Genomic DNA, 26,484 nt, shown 5'->3' with positions numbered 1-26,484 from the left:
TAGATAGATAGATAGATAGATAGATAGATAGATAGATAGATAGATAGATAGATAGATAGATAGATAGATAGATAGATAGATAGATAGATAGAACAGAGACTCGCTTTTGGGGGTGGCAAATCCAGTGCTGCATCCACTGTGACGCAGCTTTAGTCTGCTCAACTGCGGCCTGTTCTTCATACAGCAAGCTAGGTGCTCAGATTAACTGCATTCCCTGAGACCAGGCTCCAAGGCCAGGCAGTCGTATTATGTCACTGACTTATTTAGCAGCCTAGCCAAACAGTTTTCACAGTTGTCACTAAAGCACGATAGAGCATTTCTAAATGTGTTTTCAAGGTATATATTGCTTGATTTTCTTGAACTCAGATATGCTGTTGAAAACCAGTGCTATATTAGCCTTTGTCACCGCAGCATAGCGAGGTTTTGTTGAGCTCCTGCAGGAGAAGACAATCAGAATCAGCCTGTTTATGTTCCGTTGAGACTAGGCTGTGCTGTAGCAGAGGAGTTGTCTTTTGTGCATTATGTATTGTGCATCTCTCTGACCTAACAGCAGCTTTTAGTCTATGTGGCGTGACTCAGCACACACACAAACACACCTTCATCTTAATATTGGAGCAGTGATCGGGAAGAGCTTCTAAGTGCTGATGCTTGCATCTGCCACCTCCCCAGGGAGGGCAGGACAGTAGCGAGGGAGGAGAAGCAAAGAGCATGTGCTTAGTTACTACTACGCCCTGCTAGATACATCTGCGTACAAAGCAGAGCCAAAGCGAGGATCAGCTAGGAAAAGGCTAAGGGGTAATATAAGGGAGTGATAGAAAGAATGAGCTACATAACAGTAAGTGAATGTGATATCTATGCTCCATGGAGAACAAAACACGTGCATGTGTCAGTGAGGGCGTATATGTGGCTGGCACTGAGCTGAGCCACTTGTGTGTTGTAATGACCAATCAGCATGTGAATTGAGGTCACCCTACAAATGGCCCAGTTAAATGAGGTTTCTGTTCTCGGTGTGTGGATGACAAAGAGCTTAGAGCATATCTTCTGAGGGATATTTTGAAAAAAGTACAATTTTGCATTGTAGTAATCAAAGAGCATCAAAGAACTGATTTAAGATGACAAATAGAATTTTAAATTTTTTTTATCTTCTTGCTTTTTACTTTCTTACTCATACCCAAGACTTCCTCTACTCCCTCTTGATTCATTTCCTTCATTCAACCTGACATTTCATCTCAGTGATTTCTCCATTCCCAATGACAGGTGAGGACACAAGATGATAGCAAGGTCCAGAAGGACAAGAGGACAGAGAACGCTGTAATAGAATAACAGCTTATTTTGCCTCTGGCTAATTGTGCTAATTGTGACAGAGACGTGCAGAGGTAAAGATTCTTGTGTATATGAAGAAACATTGTTTCTGACTTCCATCTATAGAGACCAAGCTTTTGGAGGACTGCCGCACGCATTACAAAAATAATAATAATAAATACATTGAAACAGTATCGTTTTAAGTCCCAGTACTCTTTTTTTTCTACTTAAAGCCATTTGCTGTGTCATGAGAGCTGAGGGGTATTTGTTTACTGACTGGCATTTTGGTGTAATTTTCTTTTGCTCTTTCTGAACTAATGTGTGGGCTAAGATAAGTGAAACTCAAACACAGAAATCTAAAGTCTAATATTATACAATAAAAGAGGCATGACTTTCCACATCATGTCTAGTGCCGTGGTACTAAGGTGATTTAGTCAGCTTGCTTATATGATATTTTTGTTAATTCCTCAGAGTTCAAATGTATTAATATCCGAACTCTTAACCTCCTAGGACCTGGTGTCCACATATGTGGACATCACATTTTGGGTTATTTAGACCAAAATATTCAATTTTGCTCAACAAGGGTCTGATATCCACTTATGAGGACATTATACTGCTACTGTGCTATTGAAATTGTAAACAAATATCCTTATATGCGGCTCTCATTTTTTTTAGAAACAAAAATCAGGTAAAAAAAATCTGGTAATTCTTTGTTTTTACATTCATCTGGCCCCAATCAGCCCAAATATCAAAGAGAAATTAAAAATGCATGCCGTGGAAGAGTTCGGGTCTTAGGAGGTTAATATTTGTTTTGATCTTTTTTTCTTTTTTTCTTTTACTTATGAAGTTGTTTTATTTTCATTTCTCTTTTTCAGACATGACCAGACACCCATCTACTGACTCCACACCAAGTGACAGTGGTTCATCCCCGAGTGACAGTGGTTCTAGTCCCTCTCCCAGTACTCCACAAAAGCTGCTCCCAGCATGCACTTCTCCATTTGGACCACGACTATTTCATGTGTCCCCTAGCTCTTCTGGTACCCCAAGACCTCAACCTGAAGGCTCCGATCATCGCAACAACAGCACACCCAGACTGTCTGGAAAATTAGGTGGCCATGGACCATGTGGCCGCCATGTCCCTGTTAAGATGGAGCGAATCAAGGTGCGTGTGTTGTGTGTGCGTGCATGTATGTGTGTTTGATCATGTTGTAGCTTCATAGCACTTAGGATACCATTATGAACATTTGTAATTGTGTATGTACAATGTTTTATTCCCAGGTCTTAACTGGTTCTGAGGTGGAGAGTGACTACCAGGAGCCACAAACTATTGATACAAGGGTGGTGATGGGTGAAGAAACACTGCTGAAAACAACAGAGATCAAGAAAGGGAATCCCTTTACTGCCCCAAGTGATCAGGCTGTACCTTTACCAGATATTCAAAGCTTTTCAGATCCTCCAGCACAGGCAAAAGAGACTCAGTTGGAAACAAGAAAAGAGGAAAATCAATCCCCAAAACAGGAGGCTCAGCAAAAAGACCGTGCAGACCCCTCAGCGACTCTCCCTATGCCTTTTCACAACCCCCTGCTCCCTCCCTCTACCTCCCCAGGGACACTCACGACAGATGACAGCTTGACGGAGAAAAAAGAAGAGTGTCAAAGCCTCTCTCAAGATGAAGTGCCTTCCCACTCTTTTTCTGAGCCTTCCTGTCCAGTTGCTTTGTCCTTTTCTGAGCCAGTCTGTGCTGTTGACCCACTACGAGTGGGTGTCCCCTCATGTCTTGACCCTGACCTTTACTACACTGCTCCCTCTACCCCAATTAAAATGGCATCTCGCTCTTCACACCTGAAACATCATTCATATCCTGGCTCCCCTGTCTCTCCACTGTCCCCTGGTTCTCCCTCTGACAGTGAGGACCTCTGTTCCCCTCTCACTTCTCCTTCTGGCTCTTACATCACAGCAGAGGGAGGCAGCTGGACCTCCTCTTACACATCTTCCACCTCCCCCTCCACATCTCCAAATCCACTCCTCACAGAAGAAACACAGGAGGCTCCTGCTTGTTTTGTGGGGTCCTTGTCTGAAATTGGAGATGAAGTTGGGGAGGAAAAGGGAAGAATAGTTCCAGAACGCGAGGAAGAAAGGGCAGGGGACTTCTGTCTGTACCATGAGGGGGATTTTGTTTTGAATTCCCCAACAGGTATAACAGACACAGTCATAGTTGAGGAGGAAGAAATTTTAAAAGGGGACGAGGTCAGTGTTTCTAGAGAAAGCTGTCGCCCCTGCTGGGTAACTGAGGACACATCCCCTCTGAGGAGCAGTAGCAGTAGTGACTCCCAGGAGGATGGAGGGGGTTATGAAAGTTCACTCTGCCCTCTAGATGAGGACAGTATAGAAAGAGCTGAGTCGTCTAGACCTATCCAGTCGGGACTGAGACTGCAACTTGAGGCATGCGTATCAGAGGAACATTATGGACAGATGGATGTCCACCAAGAGCCTCCTTCAACCGCCTTGACTTCTGACACAGAGAACATGACCATGGCCTCATCAAGCCTTAGCCCTGACTCACCTGTCCTCTCCCTGGATGCCTTCTTTCCTGGAGCGTTTGATAGGCTTGGTCCCAGTTCCTTCATACTATCCCAGGCAGCCTGTGCTGATGATATACCAGAGGAGGAGAGGATGATCCCTGCCTCCCTCATCTCCTTTCCCCTTCACACCAGCCTTATCTTTAAGGCTGATTCAATGGAAATCACCCTCTTCCCCACTGAAGAAGAGAATGAAATAGAAGTTAATGACAGAAACGAAGAAAAGGACGTTGATGCCTATGCAGCGGGAGAAGAGGAGGCAGATGTAGAAGATGACGATGAAGACGAAGAGGATGACGATTATGATTATGATGATGATTTTGATGGTAATGCTAATGGTGCTGTCAGCTGTGATGAATATGAGAAAACGAATAAAGATGATGGCAGTGATGACCGTAAAGAGTCAGGCGAGGAAGCTAAGGTGGAAGTGAAAGTGGTAGAAGAGGACGAAGAGGAGGAGGAGGAAGAAGAAGAAGATGAGGACGACGATGATGAATGTCATAGCAGAGCAGTGGAGGATCCCACAGATGAGGATAGCTCAGCATCCTTCCTTCATTCGCTTTCAGAAACTTCTCTTAATGAGGGGTTGGATGAGTCTTTTTGTTTCCAAGACGATACAGAGGAGTCATCAGATTCTGCCTCCTACAACGGGGAGGAAGACGAACGTCTGTACAGCACTGAGAGGCATGCACAATCATTAGAACCCACATCAGCAGATGGACCTGATCCAGGTCAAATACAATCAGAACCTGAACGGGCAACTATCAGTGACACAGTACAAAATGAACCTTTGCCCTCACAGCAGAGCATGGATGAACTAGCGGATCGCTGCAAAACCACCTGTCTGTCTGAAGCCACTGCCCACCCTAAAGGAAACAATGTAGATCCCAGTCCTGTGGATGCATGTAAAATCCCTGAGACCCAATCAGACCCTGAACTAGAATCTACCAGCGAAACAGGTCAGGCAAAACATTTCCCTCTACAAGCAAGCACAGACAAACCACTGGATCACCAGAAACTATCCTGTCCTGCAGAAGCGAATTCTTCTCTGTCAGACTCCGACGACCCGAATAAGAGTGCAAATGAGAGTGAAATGACTTATCTTGATTTTTTCTCCAATCCTCTTGAGGGGCCTAAGCCCAGTCCCTTTTTTAACCCTTCCTCCACTCCTGATACCAGCCATGTGTCACCTTCTTTTGCAACAGAGTCCCACATGTCCCACATTCCTCCCTCTGCTACTTCTGTGCAGGAAACAACAGACCAGAACATTTCAGTTTTTCCAGAAGAAGATCACCAGGAGAAAGATGTTGATTTCAAATTGCCCAGTAATAGTGGCACAGTGGAAAAAGAACCAGAAAGAGACTCTTTGAAATTACACAGTGATAACTCAGTAACTGAGCCCATAAATGGGCCAGAAAGAGATTCTTTCAAATTGCTCATCAAGCCTCGCCACTATCACTCTGAAAGCCAAAGGACTGTGGGAGCAAGTAGACGTGTGTTGTCAAAGTCTTTCTGCAGTAAATATGATGTGCCTGTAGGGGCAGAGGCCATGTGCAGAACCAGTATTCACAGTGAGTCTGATATTGACCTTGACCAGAAGAATGGGAATGCTTCAGCAGAGTCAGTGAGTGTGGAGTGTAGAATCAGTGATTCTGGTCCGTCTCTGAACAATGTCATTGCTACTAATGACTTGAATAAAGGTGTTCCTCTTCTATCTTGTCCTAAAGACCCTAGTCCCAATCCCAGTAATATCCCTGTTTCGGCCTCTCCAGAAGTCATCTCAGAACTAGCTGACAATCTGGCCCTAACACCTGAACACTGCCCTGGTGACTCTTCCCAGGAGAACCTAAGGGAAAACACCCTCAGTACTGATGAGGGAGTACTGGGAGCTGTTGGTTCCCCACACTCACCTTTTGCCATCTCTCCGAAAAGGGAAAATTCAGAAACGGACACAAGCAGAGAGATGGGTTCTGTAGCAGGGGCATGGTGTGACACCAGGGTGGGAATGGGGTTCAGTCTTGGATTAGGAGCAGAGGCTGAGTTTGGTGTCTGGGGAGCAGGGGAATCTCTATCATTGTCTCTGGGGAAGAGGTATGAGTTAGAGGCGGAAAGTTTGCTCATGTGTGATGCAGAAGGCCAAAGCAAGCAGACGGCCATGGTTTCGAACATGAGCAGTGAAGAATGCAAAAATTATGATAATGTTCTCGGGTCTATGCTAGATGAAGACGATAACAACAGTTTGCATGGAGAGAAGCGCCAAACAGATACCGAAGAACTGGTTGGAGAGGGAGTTTCTGAGTCCAACTTGGCACGCTGTAAGTCCACTGAGGAGATTTCAGTAGAAGGAGGGGGAGAAGACGGGAACGCCAGCTTCCTGGAGGATGATATCAGTAATCTAAATCCACACAATGATGGCGATAACACAGAAACACAAATACAAAACACTTGGAAGAATTGTAACAATAACAGTGAGTCTGCATTTGGCTCTGCACATGGGAGTCTCAATGCTCTGTCAGAGGAAGTCAGACACCAGAGTGTGAGTGTCAGTGTTAGAGACTCTGTCTCTAATATTCCACTTGAGGAGATGCCACCTCAGGTTTCGGACATGATTCCTGATGGAGACAGGAAATCAACAGATAGTTTGATAAACCAGACACCAGAAACAACACAGACACCATTCCCCGAGAAAGGTGGCTCCAGTATCTCTGTGCCATTAACTGAAACTCACTCAGATACAGCTGCAACAAACAAACACTTTGATTTAAAAAATGAAACCAACTTAAGAAGTCATACAGGCCCAGAGTGTCAGACAATCACTCCAGAGAGTGACACATCATTTTCTTTGGTACAGGGATCCTTTGGATCATTCACTCCTAAATGCAAATCCGATGATTCCAAACCAAGTAAAGCTTGTCAAGAAAAGGTCAATACTGGTTCTTTGTCAGAAACAGAGATAATGGAGTCTCAGACAGAAAGCCAAAGAAAATGTGATGGCAGTCCCCTCATGGACAAAGTTGTCGATGAACCAAAGACTAAAGATGCCTTTAGAGAACAACAGCATGTTGTTTATAACTCAGGGGAAGACAATGAAGAAGACAAAGTGGAAGAGAAAGCAAAAGAGAGAGGTGCAAAAAAAGATAAGAAGAAGAAACAGGAAAGGAAATCCCGTTCTGCACAAAATGACTCAGAGCACTTTCCCTGTGACAGCCCCAAGGAGGGACATTGCACAGATACATCATTTGATGCAAAGAAAGGAAGGAGAGGAAGGCAGAAACAGAGGGCACCTCTGACAGACAGTCAAGGTGCCTCTAGCCCCGAATCTGTTGTTGATCCAGAGAAACCTGCTGTTCCTTTAAATAACACACCAGGGGTGCGGTCAAAGGGGAATGCAGAAACATCCAAATCTAAGACAGGACATAATGCAAGCAACAAGTTTTCATCACTGGATTGTCAACAGAAGACGCCTGGGACAGACAAGGTTGAATCTGGTTCACAGCTCCAGGTAGAAAACAATCCGAGTCCTGATGTCTCTACCACACACACAACAGACAACCTAAATATTGTTGTGGCGATGAACCAAGACGTACAGCAGGAAGTTCTTGATAATAGACCGCTACCTGATAATCAGAGAGGACTTACAGTGGACATTAATGATAACAACATAGATATTACCCACAATACCATACCATACTCTCTGAATCCACTTTGCTACTCAGCATCTCCTGTTTCCTCTTCCTCTTCCTCCTGCTCTCTACCTTGTGCCTCAACAGACCCAGAGCATGATCTTTCCACACCAGTGCAGGAATCCCAACCTGACCTCTCAGCCCAACAACGGCAAGAACCTTCACTGTTCACGTGCCACACCACCCCTGTCCGTTTGTCAACCTCCTCTACAACACAGAACACCCCTGATTCCCAGTTCCTTCCTACCACTAACCTCCAAGAGATCACTGATGTCCTCAGTACATCAACTGTGTCTGCCACAACTGTCTCTTCACCCTTATTCTCCACTGCCATGCCATTAAGTCTGTTTCAGTCTGCCCAGGAGTCATCTTTACCCGAGCTGGGGAATTTAGATGCAGTCTGTATTCCAGACTCTAGTTCCCATCCCCAGTCTCAGTCATACTCCCTGTCTCATGCTAACGCAAGAGTACAGTCTCACAAACAAGTCAGTCAAGGTCACACATGGAGCACACAAGACAGGTGCAAAGGTGAGTAAAGTCATGATCACCTCAAACCAAACATTCCCTCTCTAATCCAAACATTTGAGTTAGCGAGTTTGTCAAAGAAAAGGTAAACACTTCCTAACACTCTTATCATAAAAGCTGTGATAATCATTGTGTGTTTTGTAAGGTCCTAGTTTGGCTGAGGAAGAGACAGACAGTGAGGGCGATGGAGGTAAAACATCCCAGCCCAAAGGAGTTCAAGGAAGCAGAAATGGATCACTACAGAAAAACTCTGGTTCAGCCAATCAAAGGGAAATTCAGCCCTTCTCTACCCACCAACTTACAGGCAGGCGGCCCAGCTGTCCTATGAAACACAGCCACAACATTTGTGAAGAGACTGACCTATCATTCCAGAGCAATTGTAAGTGGTTTCATACCTCCTCTGGGGCACTGAAATCCCCCCAAATTTCTTTAGCTATGTGTTATACAACCCACCCTTCTCTCTTTCTCTTTCTCTTTCTCTTTGATTCTCTCTTTGAGGTTATGCAACGTGATAACGCTCTCTCCATCTTACATTTATAAGTTCCAAAGTTTGTAACCTAAATTATGGATGAAGTGTTATTACCCAGCAAGGAAAGTGCACTTATCAATGTGTGCCAGCATTCTGTCATTTTCATGTTTATTCAGGCTGGAGTTGAGCACACTGCTACGTTGTGTTACATACTATTGTGAAGCCACATTGCAAAAGACGTGAATATCACATAGTGATTTTTTATTATATTTTTAATCAACATAAGCTAATTAAAGTCTCTGGTACTGATTAGATATCAGATATACATTATTCATGTACATAATTGGTACATAATTAATCTATCTATCATTAAAATAGGCTAATTATGTACTAATTAGGAAGATCATTCGATAGATAGACAAATTATTTTTACTCTAGTTTTCCTATGGACTTATTTTATATATGTGTGCTTTGAATTTGTTTTTGTGAAGGTTCAGTGCTGGCTTCATGTAATGAGTCTGAGAGTGAGGGTTCAGTTCCTGAGCTGGAAGAACTGGAGCCACTGAGACCATCAGAGCCACAGGTGAGTTTGTCTATGGGATTTTAAAGGTGACCATCTTTCCATATATATGTATATGTATAGTATATAGTATATAGTATATATACATATATATATAGTATATATATTTTACACAATGTACTTCTGGCCAAGCATGTTGTTTAACATGTTGTTCAACTAGCATTGCATTTTAAACTCATAAAATCTAATATTCATCAGATGTTAGCCTTTTTGCTATTTAGCCAGTAGCAGTGGCAGCCCTGATTTCCAGCTACTCTTTAAGGCAAACTTTAATCAAAATGTTGCTGCTATTGCAAAAAGCAAAAAAACAAAACAAAACAGAAGCATCATGAGTTATATTTAGGTATATTAGCATAAACATATTAGCAACATTTGCATATTAAAAGCATAATGGATTATTTCATAAACGTAACTGTTTTTTCTCTAGTCTATCTCCTCTGCAGATGAAGGGTTAAACAGACCAAAGCAGAGCCGTAGTGAAAAGAAGGCCCGCAAGGTTGGACTACTATATGCTACTACATAAACTTAATAAGTGGTCAAATATAATATTAAAAATGATACGATTCTTTTTCTTTCATTTCAATCCCTAATTCTTGTTTTCTCTATTGTGCATTTAGGCCATGTCTAAGCTGGGTTTGAAGCCAGTCCACGGTGTGACCAGAATCACTATTAGGAAGTCCAAGAGCATCTTGTTTGTCATCAGCAGACCAGATGTATTCAAAAGCCCCGTATCAGACATTTATATTGTGTTCGGAGAGGCAAAGGTCAGTACTGTTTTCTATTTGGTTACTCAAGTTTCAGCTTTCAGTTTTAGCTTACTTATTCGGTCCTTTTCTCTCCCCAGATTGAGGACCTGTCTCAGCAGGCTCACAAAGCAGCCGCAGAGAAATTCAAGGTGCCTGTGACCTCTTCTCCCTTAGCCCCACCTGTCCCACCCAGCCTCACCATCAAGGAGGAGAGTGAAGAGGAAGAAGAAGAGGTATTTTCTGAACTATTGTTTCTGAATACCTATTTCAACAACCGTTAAAACGTATGTTCTGAAATCTCTCTTTATCCTTGCTTCTTTCTTTCTTTCTTTCTATACATCAGGTGGATGAGGGAGGCCTTGAGCAGAGAGACATTGAGCTGGTGATGGCTCAGGCCAATGTGTCACGAGCCAAAGCCGTCCGTGCGCTGAAACACAACAAGAATGACATTGTGAATGCTATCATGGTGAGAAACGATGAGGCTGAAGGCGGGAAAGAGAGGGGAAGACAGAGAGTGTGGAGGGAGGGCAGATGGTGAATAAAATAATGAGTCACAGCCAGTGAGCAGGGAGGGGGTGAGATGAAAGAGCAGAGGACAAATGACAAGTAGAATTTCTCCCCAGTAACTGAATAACCTCCACTGTTCTGTAGGTCATCAGTACAGTCTCATGGCCACTAGATGGCAGCAAGTGCTCTCATAAGAACTGGAGCTGTTCAAGTGACGCAGATGTTTTGTTTCTTGATGCAGGATAAAATACTATTAAGATAACTGGGAAATGAAGCCTCACATAATGAGTATCCCTTTTAATTATATACAAAGAGAGATATGTTCCACAGTGGCACATCTTTTTCATTGGGTAGAAGTGAAGATAGTATTTTTGTTGTTTTCATTTATCTTGAATTCAATTTTCCACCTTTTCTCTTTCTCACCTTCACTTTTCTCCCCTGCATTTCCACAGGAGCTGACCATGTGAGCAGTGAAGACGATTCAACTCCTGACCCCTTTATTCCAGCCTATAAAGCCTAAACACCTGACTCTTCTATATCGCTGCTACTATATGTTGCATCCCCAATATCTGCTAAATAAAGTCTGTTCCAACGTGGGCTCTGACTGGACCCTGAAACTGATCTTACTGAAAAGATTAGTCTTTCACATTCATTAAATCAAACATGCTATATTGATCCTTTACGCCAACTTTCACTTCAGGAGAAGTTGAAAATATTTAAATGAAAGAAGAGGCGAAATGTTTCTGATTGGTTATCGGAAGCAAAATCTGTGCTATTCGATTCCATGCTAGAGTTACGTCCTTAATTTATTGGACAAAAACATCATTCTTGCAGTTTTGCATCTGTACACCACCACAGGGGATTTTAAATCAAACAATTTTAAATCCCATGTTTGAAAAGCTCAAAAATAATGAGAAAAATCGAGTGGAAAACAGTTTCATAGCCAGTTGAGGCTCAGTCTCTTGTAATTTCATTACAAATGAAGCAGGAATGAAGCAGTGTTTTATAGCATTTTACTGTAATTTAAAAATATGAAGTTAAACGATATCAGTGCAAGTGAGGAAGATCGTCAGTTGGCTGAAAAACCAAATCCACCAAGTGACTAAATCAACAATTTGTTAGATTATTAAAAAGAAAGAATGCGCTGACCAGCTAAGCAACAGCAAAGAGTCTGACAGATCACAGACGACAAGTAAATGATTGCAGAATTATTTCCATGGTTAAGAAAAACCACTTCACAGAATTTAACTAAGGCAAGAATTATATTGAAAAGGTTTATTGCCAAAGTCTATAATCAAGAGATGCCGTCACAAATACAGAAAATATGAATACAGACATTTTACAACAAGGTGCAAAAGACCAGTTACAAGCAAGAACAAGAAATCCAAATTAGACTTTTCCAGAAAACAGATGAAAGAGGATTCATTAGCTGGGCCCACATCCTCAGTTTAGGTTTTGCAGCGTTATTTAGTAGATAAAGGCGAATAAAGGCACATGAACTAATGAAAAGTGAAGAAATTGAAAAAAGGGCAAGGAGGGTGGGGCACGGAAATAAGAACGAACAGCCCTTAGAACTGGGGGTGTCATATATAGATAAGACCCAGAAGGGGCATGTTTGGAGTCGTGGTCCTGCTCCTGGAATTCAGATATTTTATCTCCAATATATAGTACTAGAATGGTGGAAGAAATAAGTATGAAGAAGGAAAGAAACAGCTCATGATCCAAAGCTTGCCACAGCATCTGTCAAATATGGATATAATGCCTGTTTATTGATGATGTGACTGCTTTTTTTTTTTTTTCTTTTTTCTTTTTGTGTCCCGTTTGGATCTTTAGCCATCAGAATTGTTGTCTTGAGGCCAAGAAAGATGCCAAGCGATTTATTTTACCAAGTGGATCATCATGGCCTTGCCATATTGGTCCATTTGATTGACCTTTATTATAATTATGAATTTATTTTATTTTCAGTTGCTACAAACGGGACAGACATGACTGGGGGATAGGACAGGGAGAAAGAATGAAAGAAAGAGAGGGAGAGAAAGAAAACTAAAGGGGAGAAGAGACGGTGAGAAGGGGGGGAAGAAAGAAAAAAAAAGAAAAACAAACAAAACACCTGGATCACCTGCATCGAGAAAACAAACAGAAGAGAATGATGATGTGACTGTTGATAGAAGCAGCAGGATGAACTGTGCAGTGTACAGGGCTGTACTCTGACTGACCCAGACAAAGCGATTAGGTAAGAAGCAAAAGCAAACAGCAAAGGCAGCCCAAGAAGCAAACAAAATGGGATGTTCTGTAAAAAGTCAGTTGCCTAATCTTAGTTCAGCAGAACAGCCTTTCAGTTATTGAAGATAAAACTTAATGCAGAAAGACCCACAAAGAAGGTGGTTGCAGTAAAGGCTCAGAAGAACAGAGCATTTATTGGCTTTCATTTGGTCTAGATATCAGGCAGTCATTGGGCGCAAACAATATTTATCCAAATATTAAAAACCATGTTAATGTTAATTGATTTGAGCCTATGAAAATGAGTGAGGTGGATGTATAAAAATGTCAGTAATTCCAAAATAGTTAATGCAGTTTTTTTCTAAAACCCCTTGAATTACAGCTGAAAGTCTGCAGGCATACATATTTATGATCAGTCAATTTCCAATGCGCTGTGGTCATGTACAAAGGCAAAACTGCAAAAAACTGTCTTGTCTTGTGGCCTAAATGTGTGAGATAAATGAAGACTGTATAAAATATGCTTGGCACAATATATTGTATATCGATGACCTTTATTTAACTGGCCGCAGGTTGTATCTCAAACAAACATTACAAGTAATTGTTTTAATGTTTTTGGAAGGCAATCTTAAGTGTATGTGACCTAAACTGAAAATTCACCCTCACAACTTACATATAACAATGCCACAAAAAAAAAAAAAAAAAACAATCAGAGAGATGCCAAATGATTTTTTTTATTGTACAAAAGTGGTTAAAATACAAGGCATAGATGAGGAAATGCTGGGTCTGTTTTGACAAGTAGAGGCAAGAGCACAATGACTGATCACTGGTTAATCATTTAAACTTAAACACAACTATAAAAAAATAAGGGAAAATAATACTATGTATATGTGTCACTGACACTAAAGTGCAGTGTTCTGTTGCATAACATTTTTGGTACAAATATCTACTTGCTAGTGTGGGTGATCTACCTACATTTGACATTTACTGGGTGCTTTGTTAAAAAAAAAAAGCCTGCACACTGATCCAGATGAATCATCAAATTACAAGCAATGACCACTGTTAATGAGTATTGCCTGTTCCTTTGACTGAATTAACTCCCACACGTAAAAGCAGCATCAAAAGCAGATGTGAAGGACAGTATGTCTGTTTCAGTTTGTGATCGTATTAAAAGGAAAATGATGCCATAGGGGGGGAAAAACCCCAACAACTATAAAATAAGATTAGTCACCATGGTCAGTGGAAATGTACTGTTAGCAAACATCAAACAGTGGTAAATCTTTCATTATGAATACACACAGTTCCTTCCAAAATATAAACATAGGACTTAAAGCCTGAGTGCTTTGTATCATCAAAATTCATCCAAAATTGTAGTACAGCAAAAAGTGGTTATCACCTCAATGTGCTCCACAGCAGTTCGAGCAGCAACTTCTCTTCTGGAAAACTGAATAAATACCTTTTCTGGCCCGAGTCAGGCCAAGAGATCAATATCTTTTTAAGAGCTGCTTTTGGCTGGGAGGACATTATTCTCAAAGTGTCCCTGGTTGGTGATGTTCCCTGCTGGGTAGTATCTGGCCACCACAAAGGAAGAACCATCTGATGCAATGGCTTTACCGACACCCAGCTGTTTAGTGCTCTTCCACACCATTGCTGTGAAATGGCCTAGGCGACATATGAAAGGAGAAATGATGAATAGAAAGAAATTAGAAAGGCAAAATCTGGACCACGTAAGAGAGAGAGAAACGTGCTTTTACTGTAGTGAACAGTTGAGGCTAAGTTCACACGCTCTTCAGTTTATCCAAATATTTGCAGACACAGGAATTTTAATTCCTCTCTCATTCATCGCTTCGAAATCTCTCCTCTTGCCTCGACCGCTTTAGTCCTTTCTTAAGGGAACTTTGCATGACTCAGTGTGAATCACTGCGATGACCTACTAGTGATCTGCTTCATGTGTGATTAAGTTACACCAGCTCATGTACACTGGTGTCTGAGGCTATGGGAAACCATCTGGAGGAATTAAGGCACAGTGGATGTGACATGCAGGGTTAGAAGTGATGCATAGGATTGTAATTTCCCCTCAGTTTCTCCTTGGCTGGTCACAGTCAAGCAGTCGCACGTTGTCTGAGGTGTGACATCAGCACAAGAATAACAACAACCTTCTCCATGCCTGAATAAATGTGACACTGAGAGGGAGAAACTGACATCGAGTAAACAAAAAAAACGACAAAGAAACAGAGAAAACAACAAACTGGAAAAAAAGAAGATGAAAAAAGACAGTTAGAGATAGATGTGCATGAATCTCACCGGTGCCAGAGGAGAAACCGGGACGGTTGAAGTTGTACTGTTTCACTTCATCATACCAGCGGTCTGCCACATCCTTACCTGCACATGCAAACAACTGGCTTGAACTTAAAGGAAAATCAAATTAGCCTTGTGTCACACAGTAAGCAGAAAGCACTCTACAAATCCTCCTTAAGCTCCTGCTTACAGTGCTGCACTTTTTGTCACGCTGTGCCTCACTGTGTGTGTATCTTGTGAAATACACCGGTCTGTGCTGACATATTTCTGCACTGAGTCATAGTATCTGAAGTGGAAGGGAAATGGATCCCAGCTGTTCACTTGCAGGGTTTGGCAGACACCACAGAGGATCTAATTTAGGCTTCACAGGCTAAAATAATGCATCTGTGGAAGAAGGTGTCTTATTAGATTTTCCTGCCACATTCTCACAGAAACCTACATGTACAGGACATCTGAATTACTGTAAAGTTTAGACAAATTCAAATGCAGAAAATAACCTGTCTGGTCATACGAGGCCCAAGCCAGGTTTTCGCCACAGCTCCCTCTACTGGACTCCACACTGTGTTTTAGGATCCGTGTGCTGGCCAGACTTTCAGCATAACTGTAAAGAGAGACAAAGGAAATTGTACAGTGTACTGCTTGAGTTAATTCCCATTTATACTTTGGGTGATGCATGTGTGGATGCACACTTTAAAAAGTCCAAGTCTTCATCAGTAAATTGAAGAGCTAGGAAAAAAGGCAACTGGACTTCTTTAAGTTGTTGAAGAAATTTCGCTTGTCATGTCAGAGACTTCTTCAGTTCTAAAAACAAACATTGAACAGTCTCCAGATATTTTGGAGGTGGCCGTTATCAGGCAAGGTGTGAGTGGGGGTTGAAGCACCTGGTAAGGGATCTCAAGACTGGACTATCAGTCTCTTCCCAGGTGCTTCGACCCCCCCACTCAAAATATCTGCAATACTCCAGCTTTTGCTTTAAAAACTGAAGGAGCCTGTTGGATGAAAGGTCTTAGACGAGATGTTTTCTGCTTAAATAAGTCTAGTTTCTTTCTTTTTAAAAAGCTCAAAGGACTACCTGGATGATTGGGAACTTATACAGACATATTTCATCAAGAGTAATTTCAAGAGCTTTCACATTTTTAAAGCTTGCTGCAATATCCTGCTCTCCACTTCTACAAGAAACAGAACAACAACCTTAAACCTGTGGGGCAGAAACAGAAACCATTTCCTCTGTAAACAATCTGGGTTAGCCCAACCCTTGGATCATTTCAAGGGGTCAAAATAAATTTTCATAGACTAATTTGATGTTGTAAAGTCATAAAGTTAACTCACTACAAACATATAGGAGTAACTGCTGTCCTATGAACTTTGTAGTGATATCATTCAGGAGTAGTGTCCAGATTATTCTAATTTATAATCAATTCCAAGGTAGTTTCTACAGTTTTCACATGTTAGCATAGCTGTTCATATAGGTGTGCAGTGGCCTGATTGACCCACACAATGTGCTGTGGATCCAGAATGCATGTTAAATTCTTCCTTGTCGAGGTCATTTGGGGTTTTTGGATGAAAAGAAAAACATATGTTGTGGAAGCAGTGAGATCTGTTATCCATTTTGGCTGAACTGTGCTTTAAACTTATAGTTTATTTATGTTTTTCATACACAAATCATGTCCAAGACACACAGCGTGTAAGAGCTGTGTGCCCAGTCAGTTTACACAAAAAGTGAGACAGACCCCATTCGTCGAGTTCCAGTGAACTGAGTTTTCCATGCAAGCATCAGATTATCTCAAAATTCCAATACTGATATTGGAATACTGATAGATATTACAGTTAAGTTCATACATGGCTTTTAAAGTAATACTGTCATTTTAATTGTGCTTCAAATGTTCCTGTGAGGGATCACACAACTGAAGAGGTTTTTAGCGCCATGTTATTGTTGCTTTGCACCATCACACATGTTCAAGAAAATGGAGAAAGACTTTTATGACAGCTGCCTCGGTCCTTCCTGACAGCGGTGGACAAGCTGACATACTCGAGAGATTTAACTCTCTTGTGGAGCTTCTCTAAGAGTCTAGTGGAAATGAAGCTTTATTCAAACTTCATTTGAATAAAATGCTAATGCAGCTGCAATTAGTGACAACAAATTGTCAACAAAACCTGTAATCACAATGAAAACAAACCAAACACCCAAGATATATTTTTTATAATTTGTGGTTATTGCATCTGACAGGCTACGCTGGAACTGTCACTGTTATCCGGAGCAGTTTGACAGTGACTAGTATGTGCAGTCCTTGCTAATTAGGTTTCTAATTTGATCTGTGTGTGCATTAACCCACCGGGCAGCCTCTTTGCTCAACTTGCTGCTCAACTTTAGCGGAGGAGCCTGGTGCTTCATCCTGTAGTCGTTGTGGCACCGCAGCACCTCCTCAGCAAACTGCTTTGAGGCTGGGAGACAAACAGGACAGACAGGAAGACTAAGTCAGCCTCTGACAAAACAGACGTAATGACGCAACATGAAGACTCGGGGAAGGTTGCAGAATACAAACTCAAGCTGAAACCTACAGCCTGAGTGACCTCAGATAGCGAGTACCAACTTGGTGACAGGTGATGAAGTAGAAAACATCATCTGGATCAGCCCCCTCCCCCATACCACCACCACCACCACCACCACTGGTGCCTATCACTCATGGGGCTTTTCATGAGTCTCACAGTCTCTTGAGCACTCACACAATAGGCACATTGAAACAGCCCCGCAGAAACAACAAGGCTGAGAGAAAGCATGCAGCACCACTATTAATCTTACCTTACAATTTAGTGCCATCAAAGAGGACAGTAAATTAATAACGGAAAAGGACATCGGACAGAAATTAGATTTAGACTTCTGTATGTGGTCTGTTCTAATTTTTAAAGAGCATTGCCCACAAATGCAGACAGTAAACAAACATGCTGGCTCTTGTACAGCTACATGGGGACAAAGTTCAGCCAACAATAAACATCAAAAGCTTCAGGGTGTAATATCTGCTTACCTGATTTTCCCATGTTGCTGACACAGGAAGCCTTCAAGTAAGATCAGGAACAAGCTTAGAGCAAACTAGAAGCAGCCTCTCCTCTGTGCTGTTTTCAGACTCCACTCTCTCACTGTTACTTTCTCTTTCTTAAGTGCAGAGTAATGCTGGCACTCTGACAGTGCTTCTAATGCATTTATTTCTTGGTTTTTCCTGTCTCATTCTACTGTGAACTCACATAAACTATGCAGTCTTCCCCTTTAGGTCTATCGGGATGTAACAATTATTGCTCAACTATTCCTCTTTTTCATTTGTCCCTCCTTTGGCCACACACCATACTATCTGCATGCCCTACTTCTTCCTTTCTGGCCTAGAGAAGCACACACCCAAGCAGGGGAGCCCCTGCAGTCACTGGTGACATCATCTCTGTGAGACACATGCCCATATATGGCTCTGAACTCCTTATATTCAGGAAAACATTGCCCCTGGTAGCCCTGTACTTCTTTTCTCACAATCTACATGTTCATGATGAAGAATTAAGCTAAATAGTGTGCACTAAGGACAATAAATGTCTTTCACTTTCACTACTGGGAACTCGTTTAATACCCCGAGGATCAATATGTTCCATTGTTATTCCCAGTGCACCCAAATGAAAATGAGCGATTCCTTAATTCCCTCCCTGGATTGAAATTAGTAACTGACAAATTTCCCCTTGAAACAAAGCGATTCAATATTCATCATGCTACAGAAAAGCTGCAGAGCTTTTGCTATGTTACCCACCACACTTTATCCATGTCTTCTACCAAAGATATTTGTCATTTCAAAATAAATAATAAAAGCAGGGCTGGCTTGCAGCAAAACCTCACATAGAATTACCTCATATTTTATCACACATCTGTCTGACTCTGCTTTGGAAATCGTGTCTGGAGTATTTTCTTCATGTTACAGCTTGTGTAAAGAATACTTTAGAAAACAAAACACTCTTACAGCTCTCTTACTGCCATCAATAGGATTTCATTGTGTCAGCACCAAAGTGCTCTGAGGAAACTGCTTAATGTTTAAAAGCAGATGATGCAGAGTCTTTACTGGCTAATTTCCCAGTTGTTCAGCCACAGTTTGCTGGGCTTGAATAAATCAAGGCCAATGAGGACACGCAGCACGGAATATGAATGCACGTAGGATCAAGATATTTAAACGTCTTGCAAATATGCAGATATTTTAAAGACTGATGGATGCACGCCATAAAATCTTGACAGTCTATTTATAATGACATAAATACAAAACTAATCATGTCTTCAGCTGTATTTTGCATTTGGCAGTAATGCTGACATGCTCAACAACTGAACAGAATAAACAGTTGTATATTTCGTGAGCCTACTGCTGTGCTAGTGTTATCGTGTAGTTTAGAGGACCGCTGTAAAACCTCTCAGACTTAAAAGGATTTATATTTGGCTACGTAGGGCAGCGGTTTACACACTTGCCTAACAAGTGAAAGATCCCTGTTTTGATCCCAGATGGATATACAAATCCCTTTGGGGTTGTGTCAGGAAGGACATCTGGTGTAAAAATCTGCTAAATCAAATATGTTGAACTACCTGCAGAGGCGACCCCTTGTGAATAAGGGGGTAGATGAAAGTAGCTCTGTACTGAGGCTATGCTCTCTGCAACGGTTTGTAATTTTTGCTGTTCTGGCAACTGATGCAGCAGTTCATGCCGTGAATACAATACATGGTAATCCCAAAGACAACTTCGTAAATGAGTCAGCTGAATGTTAATTTGCAGTATAGGCTTCAGGTGTTGGTCTCTAATGAGATGCAATGAAAACGAAATGATTCAGCATTTAAAAATGTGAAATTTGGAAAAGTGGGGAAAATGGGTCCTTGTTTTGTCAGACGACGTATGTGCTGTTCTCTGGGCCAAAAATTCAAGAACAAATCCAGAAATGGTGGTTAAATAAGTGTGAGACATAGCTAAAGTTAGTTATATATCCTACTGAGGCAATCATCCACTCATCTTTAATAAATGAAAATAAGACTTTACTGACAAACTCTGTGATGCTTTGAATTGTAATTATTTCATTTGCCACAAGGTGGGTCTGTTACCAAAGGTACTCAGTGTGGCCATTAGTCACACTAAGTGCAACTAATGGCATCCTGGTTTCATAATACGAGTGGACATGATGGGATTCATGTGAAAAGTCAAGCCACTTGATTTCTCATTAGCTGGATAGTGCTATCTTAACAAATAGATTTCCTCCCTGCTACCATCTGCAGAGTGATGGGACTGGACAGCTGGAAGAAGACATTTACGTAGTGCTCTCGACATGCCGGAACTTTACAGCAATATATCTTAATTCGTACTAATTGAGATAGTTGTTGAGTGTGTAATATCAAAGAGTATACGCAGTGCGAAAGTGTGTGTTTGTATGCATGTGGTAACAGGGATAGCACAATTTATAAGGAGAGCCCCTTTTAGAGGGAGAGTACAGACATTGATCCATGCAGATATTAGATCATTTATCTCTGCACACTGTCCGTATCTGCTGTAGATATTGCTTGGCTCTCCTCCCTGTCAGCTGTGACATCGTTCCTTAACTTCTCTCCCCATCCCTATCTCTTTCTCCAGGTCTCGTATCCCGGACCACCACACCGTCAACCTGTAATTTTCATTTTTTTTCTCCACTTGAAACCTCCGAGGAATCTTCCCGCAGGTCTTGTCCGAAAGAGAAGAGAAAACCAAATTCTTTCTTGAACAGAACAGGTTTTCCACTCCTGTCATGACTGTAGTGGATGTGGATTTATGAGAACAGAAATATGAAATAACTCATACTGGGGCTGTAAGTGCACTTAGTTTCATATAATTCCTCTTTAGCGGTCCCAGGAGGAAGGTGAGGACTTTTTAATAACTCCTTCCATTCACCTCCATCCTTATTAAGGGGTCTAGTTGAGTGAAAATGGAGACATCTACTGAGGGGGTGTTGAGAGGATTGATCTCGGCTGAGAAAAAAAAAAAAGAAAGTGAGGGGGCTGCACTTTTTTTTTTTCCAGGCAGTTGTTGGATTCTCTCTCTCCAGAGCTCCGCTCCAGAATTTGACACATGAAGAAGTCTTTTATGGTGTCATTAGTGCAACTGTTCCATGGAGGACAAATGATTCTGTGGGTTAAGAGGAGTTAATCACCTGCCAGTCAAACCTCATCAAGCCGCCTCTACGGATGAGGCGCTATACAAATCTCATCATATTTATGGAGCCTCAATTAAGCCGATACAGGCAAGGAGACACATGCATAAAGAAGAGAGTGACAGGGGTAGGAGAGGGAAGGCTTGGAGTGGGAAAGAAAGAAAACGAGATAGTGGGAGACAGTAAGAGCTGGACGACGCTTGTCTGACACTAAGCAGCAGAAATGTAATGTCTTAAAAGGCCATCACAGTCAATAAAGTTCCTAATGTGCTTAAAGCAATTACTGTGTCCGGAGAGGAACAGAGTGCATGCAGGATATTAACCCCAGTAACCCACTCTATCTGGACCATAATTAAATTATCCTCACATCCTCATTCTCATACAGACACACATGCACGCACTCAAACCACACACTTCAGCAAGCGTGCATTCATTTATGCATGTTCACAGGAAGTGTGTGGAGAACTGTGTGTCAGCTGATACCTTGAACTGTGAAAAGAGGAGAAAGTAACAGGCTGATTATGATGTGGATCTATGGGAGCAGCACTAACAAGTATTATTTGACCTTGACATTGATTGATGTGTCATGTTTTGATTAAAACAAGGAGACTGCCAGTCTCTCAGAAAACTGCAGGTTCTCACGAATCAATTGTCAGTCGACGGGTCGGTGATGTCTCCGACAGCATATAATAATCTTCAGTAATTACTTATTTCAAGGGCCCTTTAGTTCCATTTAAAAGTGATGTGTGTAATAATTGACAGGTTCCAGCAAAGGTATTTATAATTTAGTATTAAGTCTAAGGGGGTCATGACTAATTGATATCAAGGAAGAAAGTGAATTCAATCAACTTTTTCCCACTCGTCCATCTGTTTGTACATAATTTCAATTTCCTTCTAGCTCTTAGTGTTTAAAGAGGCTTTCTAACTCTTTTTAGCATTTGGATCTGCTGCCCGTTCCTTCTGCTCTGCTTCTTTTCACCCGGCATTATGCATATTCAAGTTTAAATAGTTATGCCCAAGTAACATAGCTAATATGCTTCTTGGGCTGATTTAATGCCATTTAATAGTTGTCATACAAAATAATATTTGCAGAGCCAGGGAGAATTCTTGACACTACAGACCCTAATTATTGCCTCTGAAAATAACAACCCAGCCTTAAGCATTCTGCATGGGCTCCCGAAGGCGCTTTTCTCAGCATCTAGGACAGCTTTTGTGGCTGGGCTTGGCGGCTTGCTAATTTTGTATTTCTAGATGGTGCCTCTTTGGTTTATTTTGGGCTGTGCTTGTATCATTAAGTACTTTTTCATGACCTTGCTTTGGGAATGCTAAGGTGTTTCTTCAGGTTAGCGTTAAATAAAGTTCCCTTAAACGCCACAATTAGGTTTGCACGTATTTGCACAGCGACACAATTGTTGTAGTTTTGCCTCAGTACAGCACTGCAGTGCATAATTTCAGCTTTAATACAAGGGGTAAACAAAAGCATCACCTCAGCTGTTTAGGAGTTAAAATCATTTTCATACATATCCCTTCATTTTCAGAAGCTCAAAGTTAATTAGACAATTGACTGACAAGCAGTTTCGCAGAAAGATGAGTCCTTTTCTCTATTTTATGACAAATTAAGCAGATAAAAAAAATGCATATTAAACTTCCATTTGGTAGCTGGTCACTGGAACTCTTAATATGAAGGCCTGGACCGTGGTGTAACCTGCCCTTGCGCTATGGTAGCTGTGACAGGCTCTAGACGCCCCATCCCTGATAAGAATAAGTCAAAGAGAATGGATACATGTATGAACCAATCAGAGAACTAGCAAAAAACTTGAAGTGGCCAAATTGAAAATCCGGTACATTTTAAAAAAGAATGAACGCACTTACCAGGTCAGCAACACCAAAAAAAAAAACCCTTAAGGTCCACAGAATATGACTAAAGTGGATGATTATGAAATTCTTTCCTTGGTGAAGAAGAAGAAGAAAATCTTCTAGCCCAGGGGTGGGCAATCTCAGTTCACGAGGGCTGGTGTCTCTGCAGGTTTTAGATGTGTCCTCGAACCAACACAGCTGATTTAAATGGCTAAATTAGCTCCTCAACATGTCCTGAAGTTCTCCAGAGGCCTGGTAATGAACTAATCATGTGATTCAGGTGTGTTGACCCAAGGTGAGATCTAAAACCTGCAGGGACACCGGCCCTTGTGGACTGAGATTGCCCACCCCTGTTCTAGCCTCTAAATGTCTAGCCAACTCAAGAACACTCTGGGGGAGGTAGGTGTATTATTGTCAAAGTCTAGAGCTTGTCAAGTGATTTCTTGCTGAATGGAATACAGAACGTTTACAACAGGGGTGTCAAAAACGAGGCCCCGGGGCCCGACAAAGACTCCAATCTAGTCCACTGGACAGTGTTGGAAAATTTGTTGACTTTGAGCTATATTTGGATCATTTTAACAGCTTTTCCTGCTGACAAAGTCCTCCCCTATTAGCAATTACGCTACACTAAAATAAACAAGCAATAGACAAACAGTGAAATTAAAATTCTTTCATCGTTTCTCTAAAAATATCATTTGTTTTTACAATGAGCCCACAATTTAAAATAATAATAAAAATTAATGATAATACCTGTGAATTAAAATTAACAGCCTGCATTATAGTTAAAGGACAGTCTTTTTTGTAATTTTTCATATTTATGTTTTATTTCTTGCATTTTAAGCCCCAGGAGTCACACTGACAGCATTTTTTTTAATCACACTGAAAGAAAATTGAGATTTGCTGTTGAAATTGTGTGCTTTGTTTTTCTTCTTCTTATATTAAATATCACAGACATCAAATGTGTAATTACACTTCTTCACACTTTTAGAAAGCAAAGTTTCACTGGAATGACTCACTTACCATCAAAGAGGGCTGTGTGTGCCCCCTGATGTGAAACGAGTTTGACATCTTTGGTTTACAACAAGATGCAAACCCCTGGTTACATTTAAGAACAAGAAGGAAAGATTGTCAGTGTTATGCATGGGCATGTATGGATGCCAGTGGAACCAGGTCACTAGCTTTTATTGATAATGTGAGTGGAGATGGAAGTAGCAGGATCTGAAGCGTACAGGGCTATGCTCTCTGCTCAGATTCAGCCAAATGCTGAAAAACTGACAAGTGGATAATGACCCAAAGCATACTACAAAAGCAACCAAAGAGTTTGTCAAACCAAAGAATTGGCATATTTTTAATGAAAAAGTCAGTCACCTTATGTCAACCCAACAGAGAATGATTTTCAGTTATGAAGGACAAAACAAAAGCATGAGACACCCACAAACAAATAACACCTTAAGCCGGCTGCAGTAAAAGCCTACCAAATCATTTCAGCAAAGGGGACATGGCATTTAGTGATGTCCACTGGCTCATGGCTATGCAGGCATCGAGGGAAAATGATTTTCATCATTTATCTTCATATTTAAAATTTGGTCCTGTGTATAAAATGTATGTAATTCCCAAACAGTTAATCCCAAAATGTTGTTAAAACCGCTTGAATTAAGCTGAAAATTTGCACTTCAATCACATGTTGATCATTGTGATGGACAGAGGACGAAAACTACTAGGACAATTTTTGGATTGTCCGAATACTTACAGACTTAATTGCGTGCTTGTGAATATAGAGATAGATGGATCTGAGGGACATTTATTATGCTGAATGGGTCTCCAAAGCTCTAGTGAGAGGGAAAAAAGGTGTTAGTCCATCAGCAGACTGTCAACCACACCCACCCACCCCCCACACACACACATAGAAAAACATAGAAAGAAAGAGAGAGAGGGAGAGAGACATGAATAATATTCAGCCATCAACTCTTGAACGATAGGAAGGATATTTTTTGCCAGTGGTCACCTCCAGTCTGTTGCATCCACCAGTAGGCATGCATATCCAAGAACTGCTTATGCATATGGATATGCAGGCCTTTTCATATGAGCAACAATTTGTCACCCTGCTGTGTTTAAGCTGACACAATGAACAGAGTGTGAGTATTATGAACTGAGTTCGTGCATGGAATTTAATCAAACCAACTGCTGCAAACCCAGCAGGAATTACATCTTAAACCACATTACAGCAAGTAAGCACTCTTCAAATATTCATACATACGTCCTTGGGGTATTTGACTATCACATGTTAATGAATATTTCATGATAAAAATAGTAACCCCTGAGCGGACTAGATTTTCAAACATGCTTTAGAGCAGATTTAAGGAACTTTCTCAGTGTGTTAGCTGATAGGAAATTATGATATTAATCAGTACATGCAGAACTGTATCTGTGCTTCAATCTGCTGCTCCTCCAGTGCTGTGAACTGATTGCCTCCTCACTGCACTGAAGAGTAGAATGTGAATGAGCATTGTTGCATTACTACACATAGAATAAGATCTTTGGCACCATTGTGCCCCTCTCAAATACAAATACAAGCATAGTCTTCCTGACTGTCACACATGGCTGTAAGTCATGATTGGAATTAATGCATCCAGCCCATTGCAGTCTAATTTCATTAACTTTTACGAAGGTCATGTTCGATAGAGATGCAGTGCGTACAAGCAACAGCCTCCATGTCTGGAAAATTAAAACAGCCTCAAAGTGGCAAAAACCGCACTAACATGAGTGGCCACTTGAAGCTGGCTCCAAATGAGAATTTGATTAGACTCCCATATTAAAATGTGCAACTTTACAGCAGAAATAAACATGGTTATAATGTGGTAGAGATGATGTGTCCAAGTTTCCCAGCTTTTATAAGATGTTTAAATTATATTACTTAAAGGCTGTATAATTAAGAGTCTGACAGCCTGGACTGACACTTGTAACACATGTGGCCAGTAGCTGTATGCTGGTCTTCACCTCTGCTAATTCCACTCACTAAACCTGAACAATTATCTGACAAATATTATGGCTTGCTTTGTGATTAGAAAAGAGTACATCAGAGTGACTGTTAGGTTTATATTGTGGATTGTCATTTATGCTTAGAAATATATAACCATATATTCTTAGAGGTGTATAATCGATTGTGTAGTGATAGGATGTGTGATCCTTAGTGGTCTGCAAAGACTGTGTGCATTCCAGAGTGCTCTGGAATCACATCTATGTCCGTTTAGGTATAAGTGCCTTTTGTTTAGCAGGTGACTCGTTCATGGGGTCACCCCCCACATACACACACACGCATACTTACACATACACACAGATGGTACTCTTTGTTCACATGTACACCTATGTAAGATGTCATATCTTAATGAGACTATGCATATTCATGTAACCTCAATAAAGAACAGTGCTACGGGGGGGCTGACTGAGAGTGACTGGGGTTCGAGCATCAGGAACAGCACTCGTCACAGTTCTGTCCCTCGTGCACGTGATTACCAAAGAACTTTGGTGACTTGCGTCTTGC

At 41.3% G+C, this 26,484-nt stretch overlaps 2 protein-coding genes across 3 annotated transcripts in view; one reads left to right on the top strand and one right to left on the bottom strand.

Annotated features, from left to right (window-relative positions):
- nacad (NAC alpha domain containing) overlaps positions 1-10,988 on the top strand; it is a 12,616-nt gene extending 1,628 nt beyond the window's left edge. The window contains exons 2-10 of the mRNA XM_005937540.3: positions 2,178-2,464; positions 2,581-8,092; positions 8,235-8,468; positions 9,050-9,141; positions 9,566-9,634; positions 9,756-9,902; positions 9,983-10,117; positions 10,228-10,350; positions 10,844-10,988. Of these exons, the coding sequence (XP_005937602.1) occupies positions 2,178-2,464; positions 2,581-8,092; positions 8,235-8,468; positions 9,050-9,141; positions 9,566-9,634; positions 9,756-9,902; positions 9,983-10,117; positions 10,228-10,350; positions 10,844-10,858 (6,614 nt within the window). The 3' untranslated portion in view covers positions 10,859-10,988. The remainder of the gene's footprint in view (positions 1-2,177; positions 2,465-2,580; positions 8,093-8,234; positions 8,469-9,049; positions 9,142-9,565; positions 9,635-9,755; positions 9,903-9,982; positions 10,118-10,227; positions 10,351-10,843) is intronic.
- Positions 10,989-13,326: 2,338 nt separating this feature from the next.
- On the bottom strand, positions 13,327-18,303 carry glipr2l (GLI pathogenesis-related 2, like). Of its 2 annotated transcripts, XM_005937539.3 has the most exons (5): positions 17,930-18,299; positions 17,240-17,348; positions 15,404-15,507; positions 14,913-14,990; positions 13,327-14,270 (listed from the first exon to the last, which is right to left on the bottom strand). In XM_005937539.3, exons 1-5 carry the CDS (start codon positions 17,940-17,942, stop codon positions 14,104-14,106), a joined length of 471 nt encoding a protein of 156 aa, XP_005937601.1. In that variant the 5' UTR covers positions 17,943-18,299; the 3' UTR covers positions 13,327-14,103. The 2 variants fall into 2 exon arrangements, with proteins under 2 accessions (XP_005937601.1, XP_042082785.1); XM_042226851.1 differs by having other exon boundaries at positions 14,150-14,990; positions 17,930-18,303.
- Between the last annotated feature and the right edge of the window lie 8,181 nt (positions 18,304-26,484).

The sequence above is a fragment of the Haplochromis burtoni genome, unplaced genomic scaffold (assembly GCF_018398535.1).
Source record: "Haplochromis burtoni strain Fernald_Lab_line unplaced genomic scaffold, NCSU_Asbu1 Contig_230, whole genome shotgun sequence".
Classification (NCBI taxonomy): Eukaryota; Metazoa; Chordata; class Actinopteri; order Cichliformes; family Cichlidae; genus Haplochromis; species Haplochromis burtoni.
Note: the sequence above shows the minus strand (reverse complement) of the source record. Positions and strands in the feature narration are given on the sequence as shown.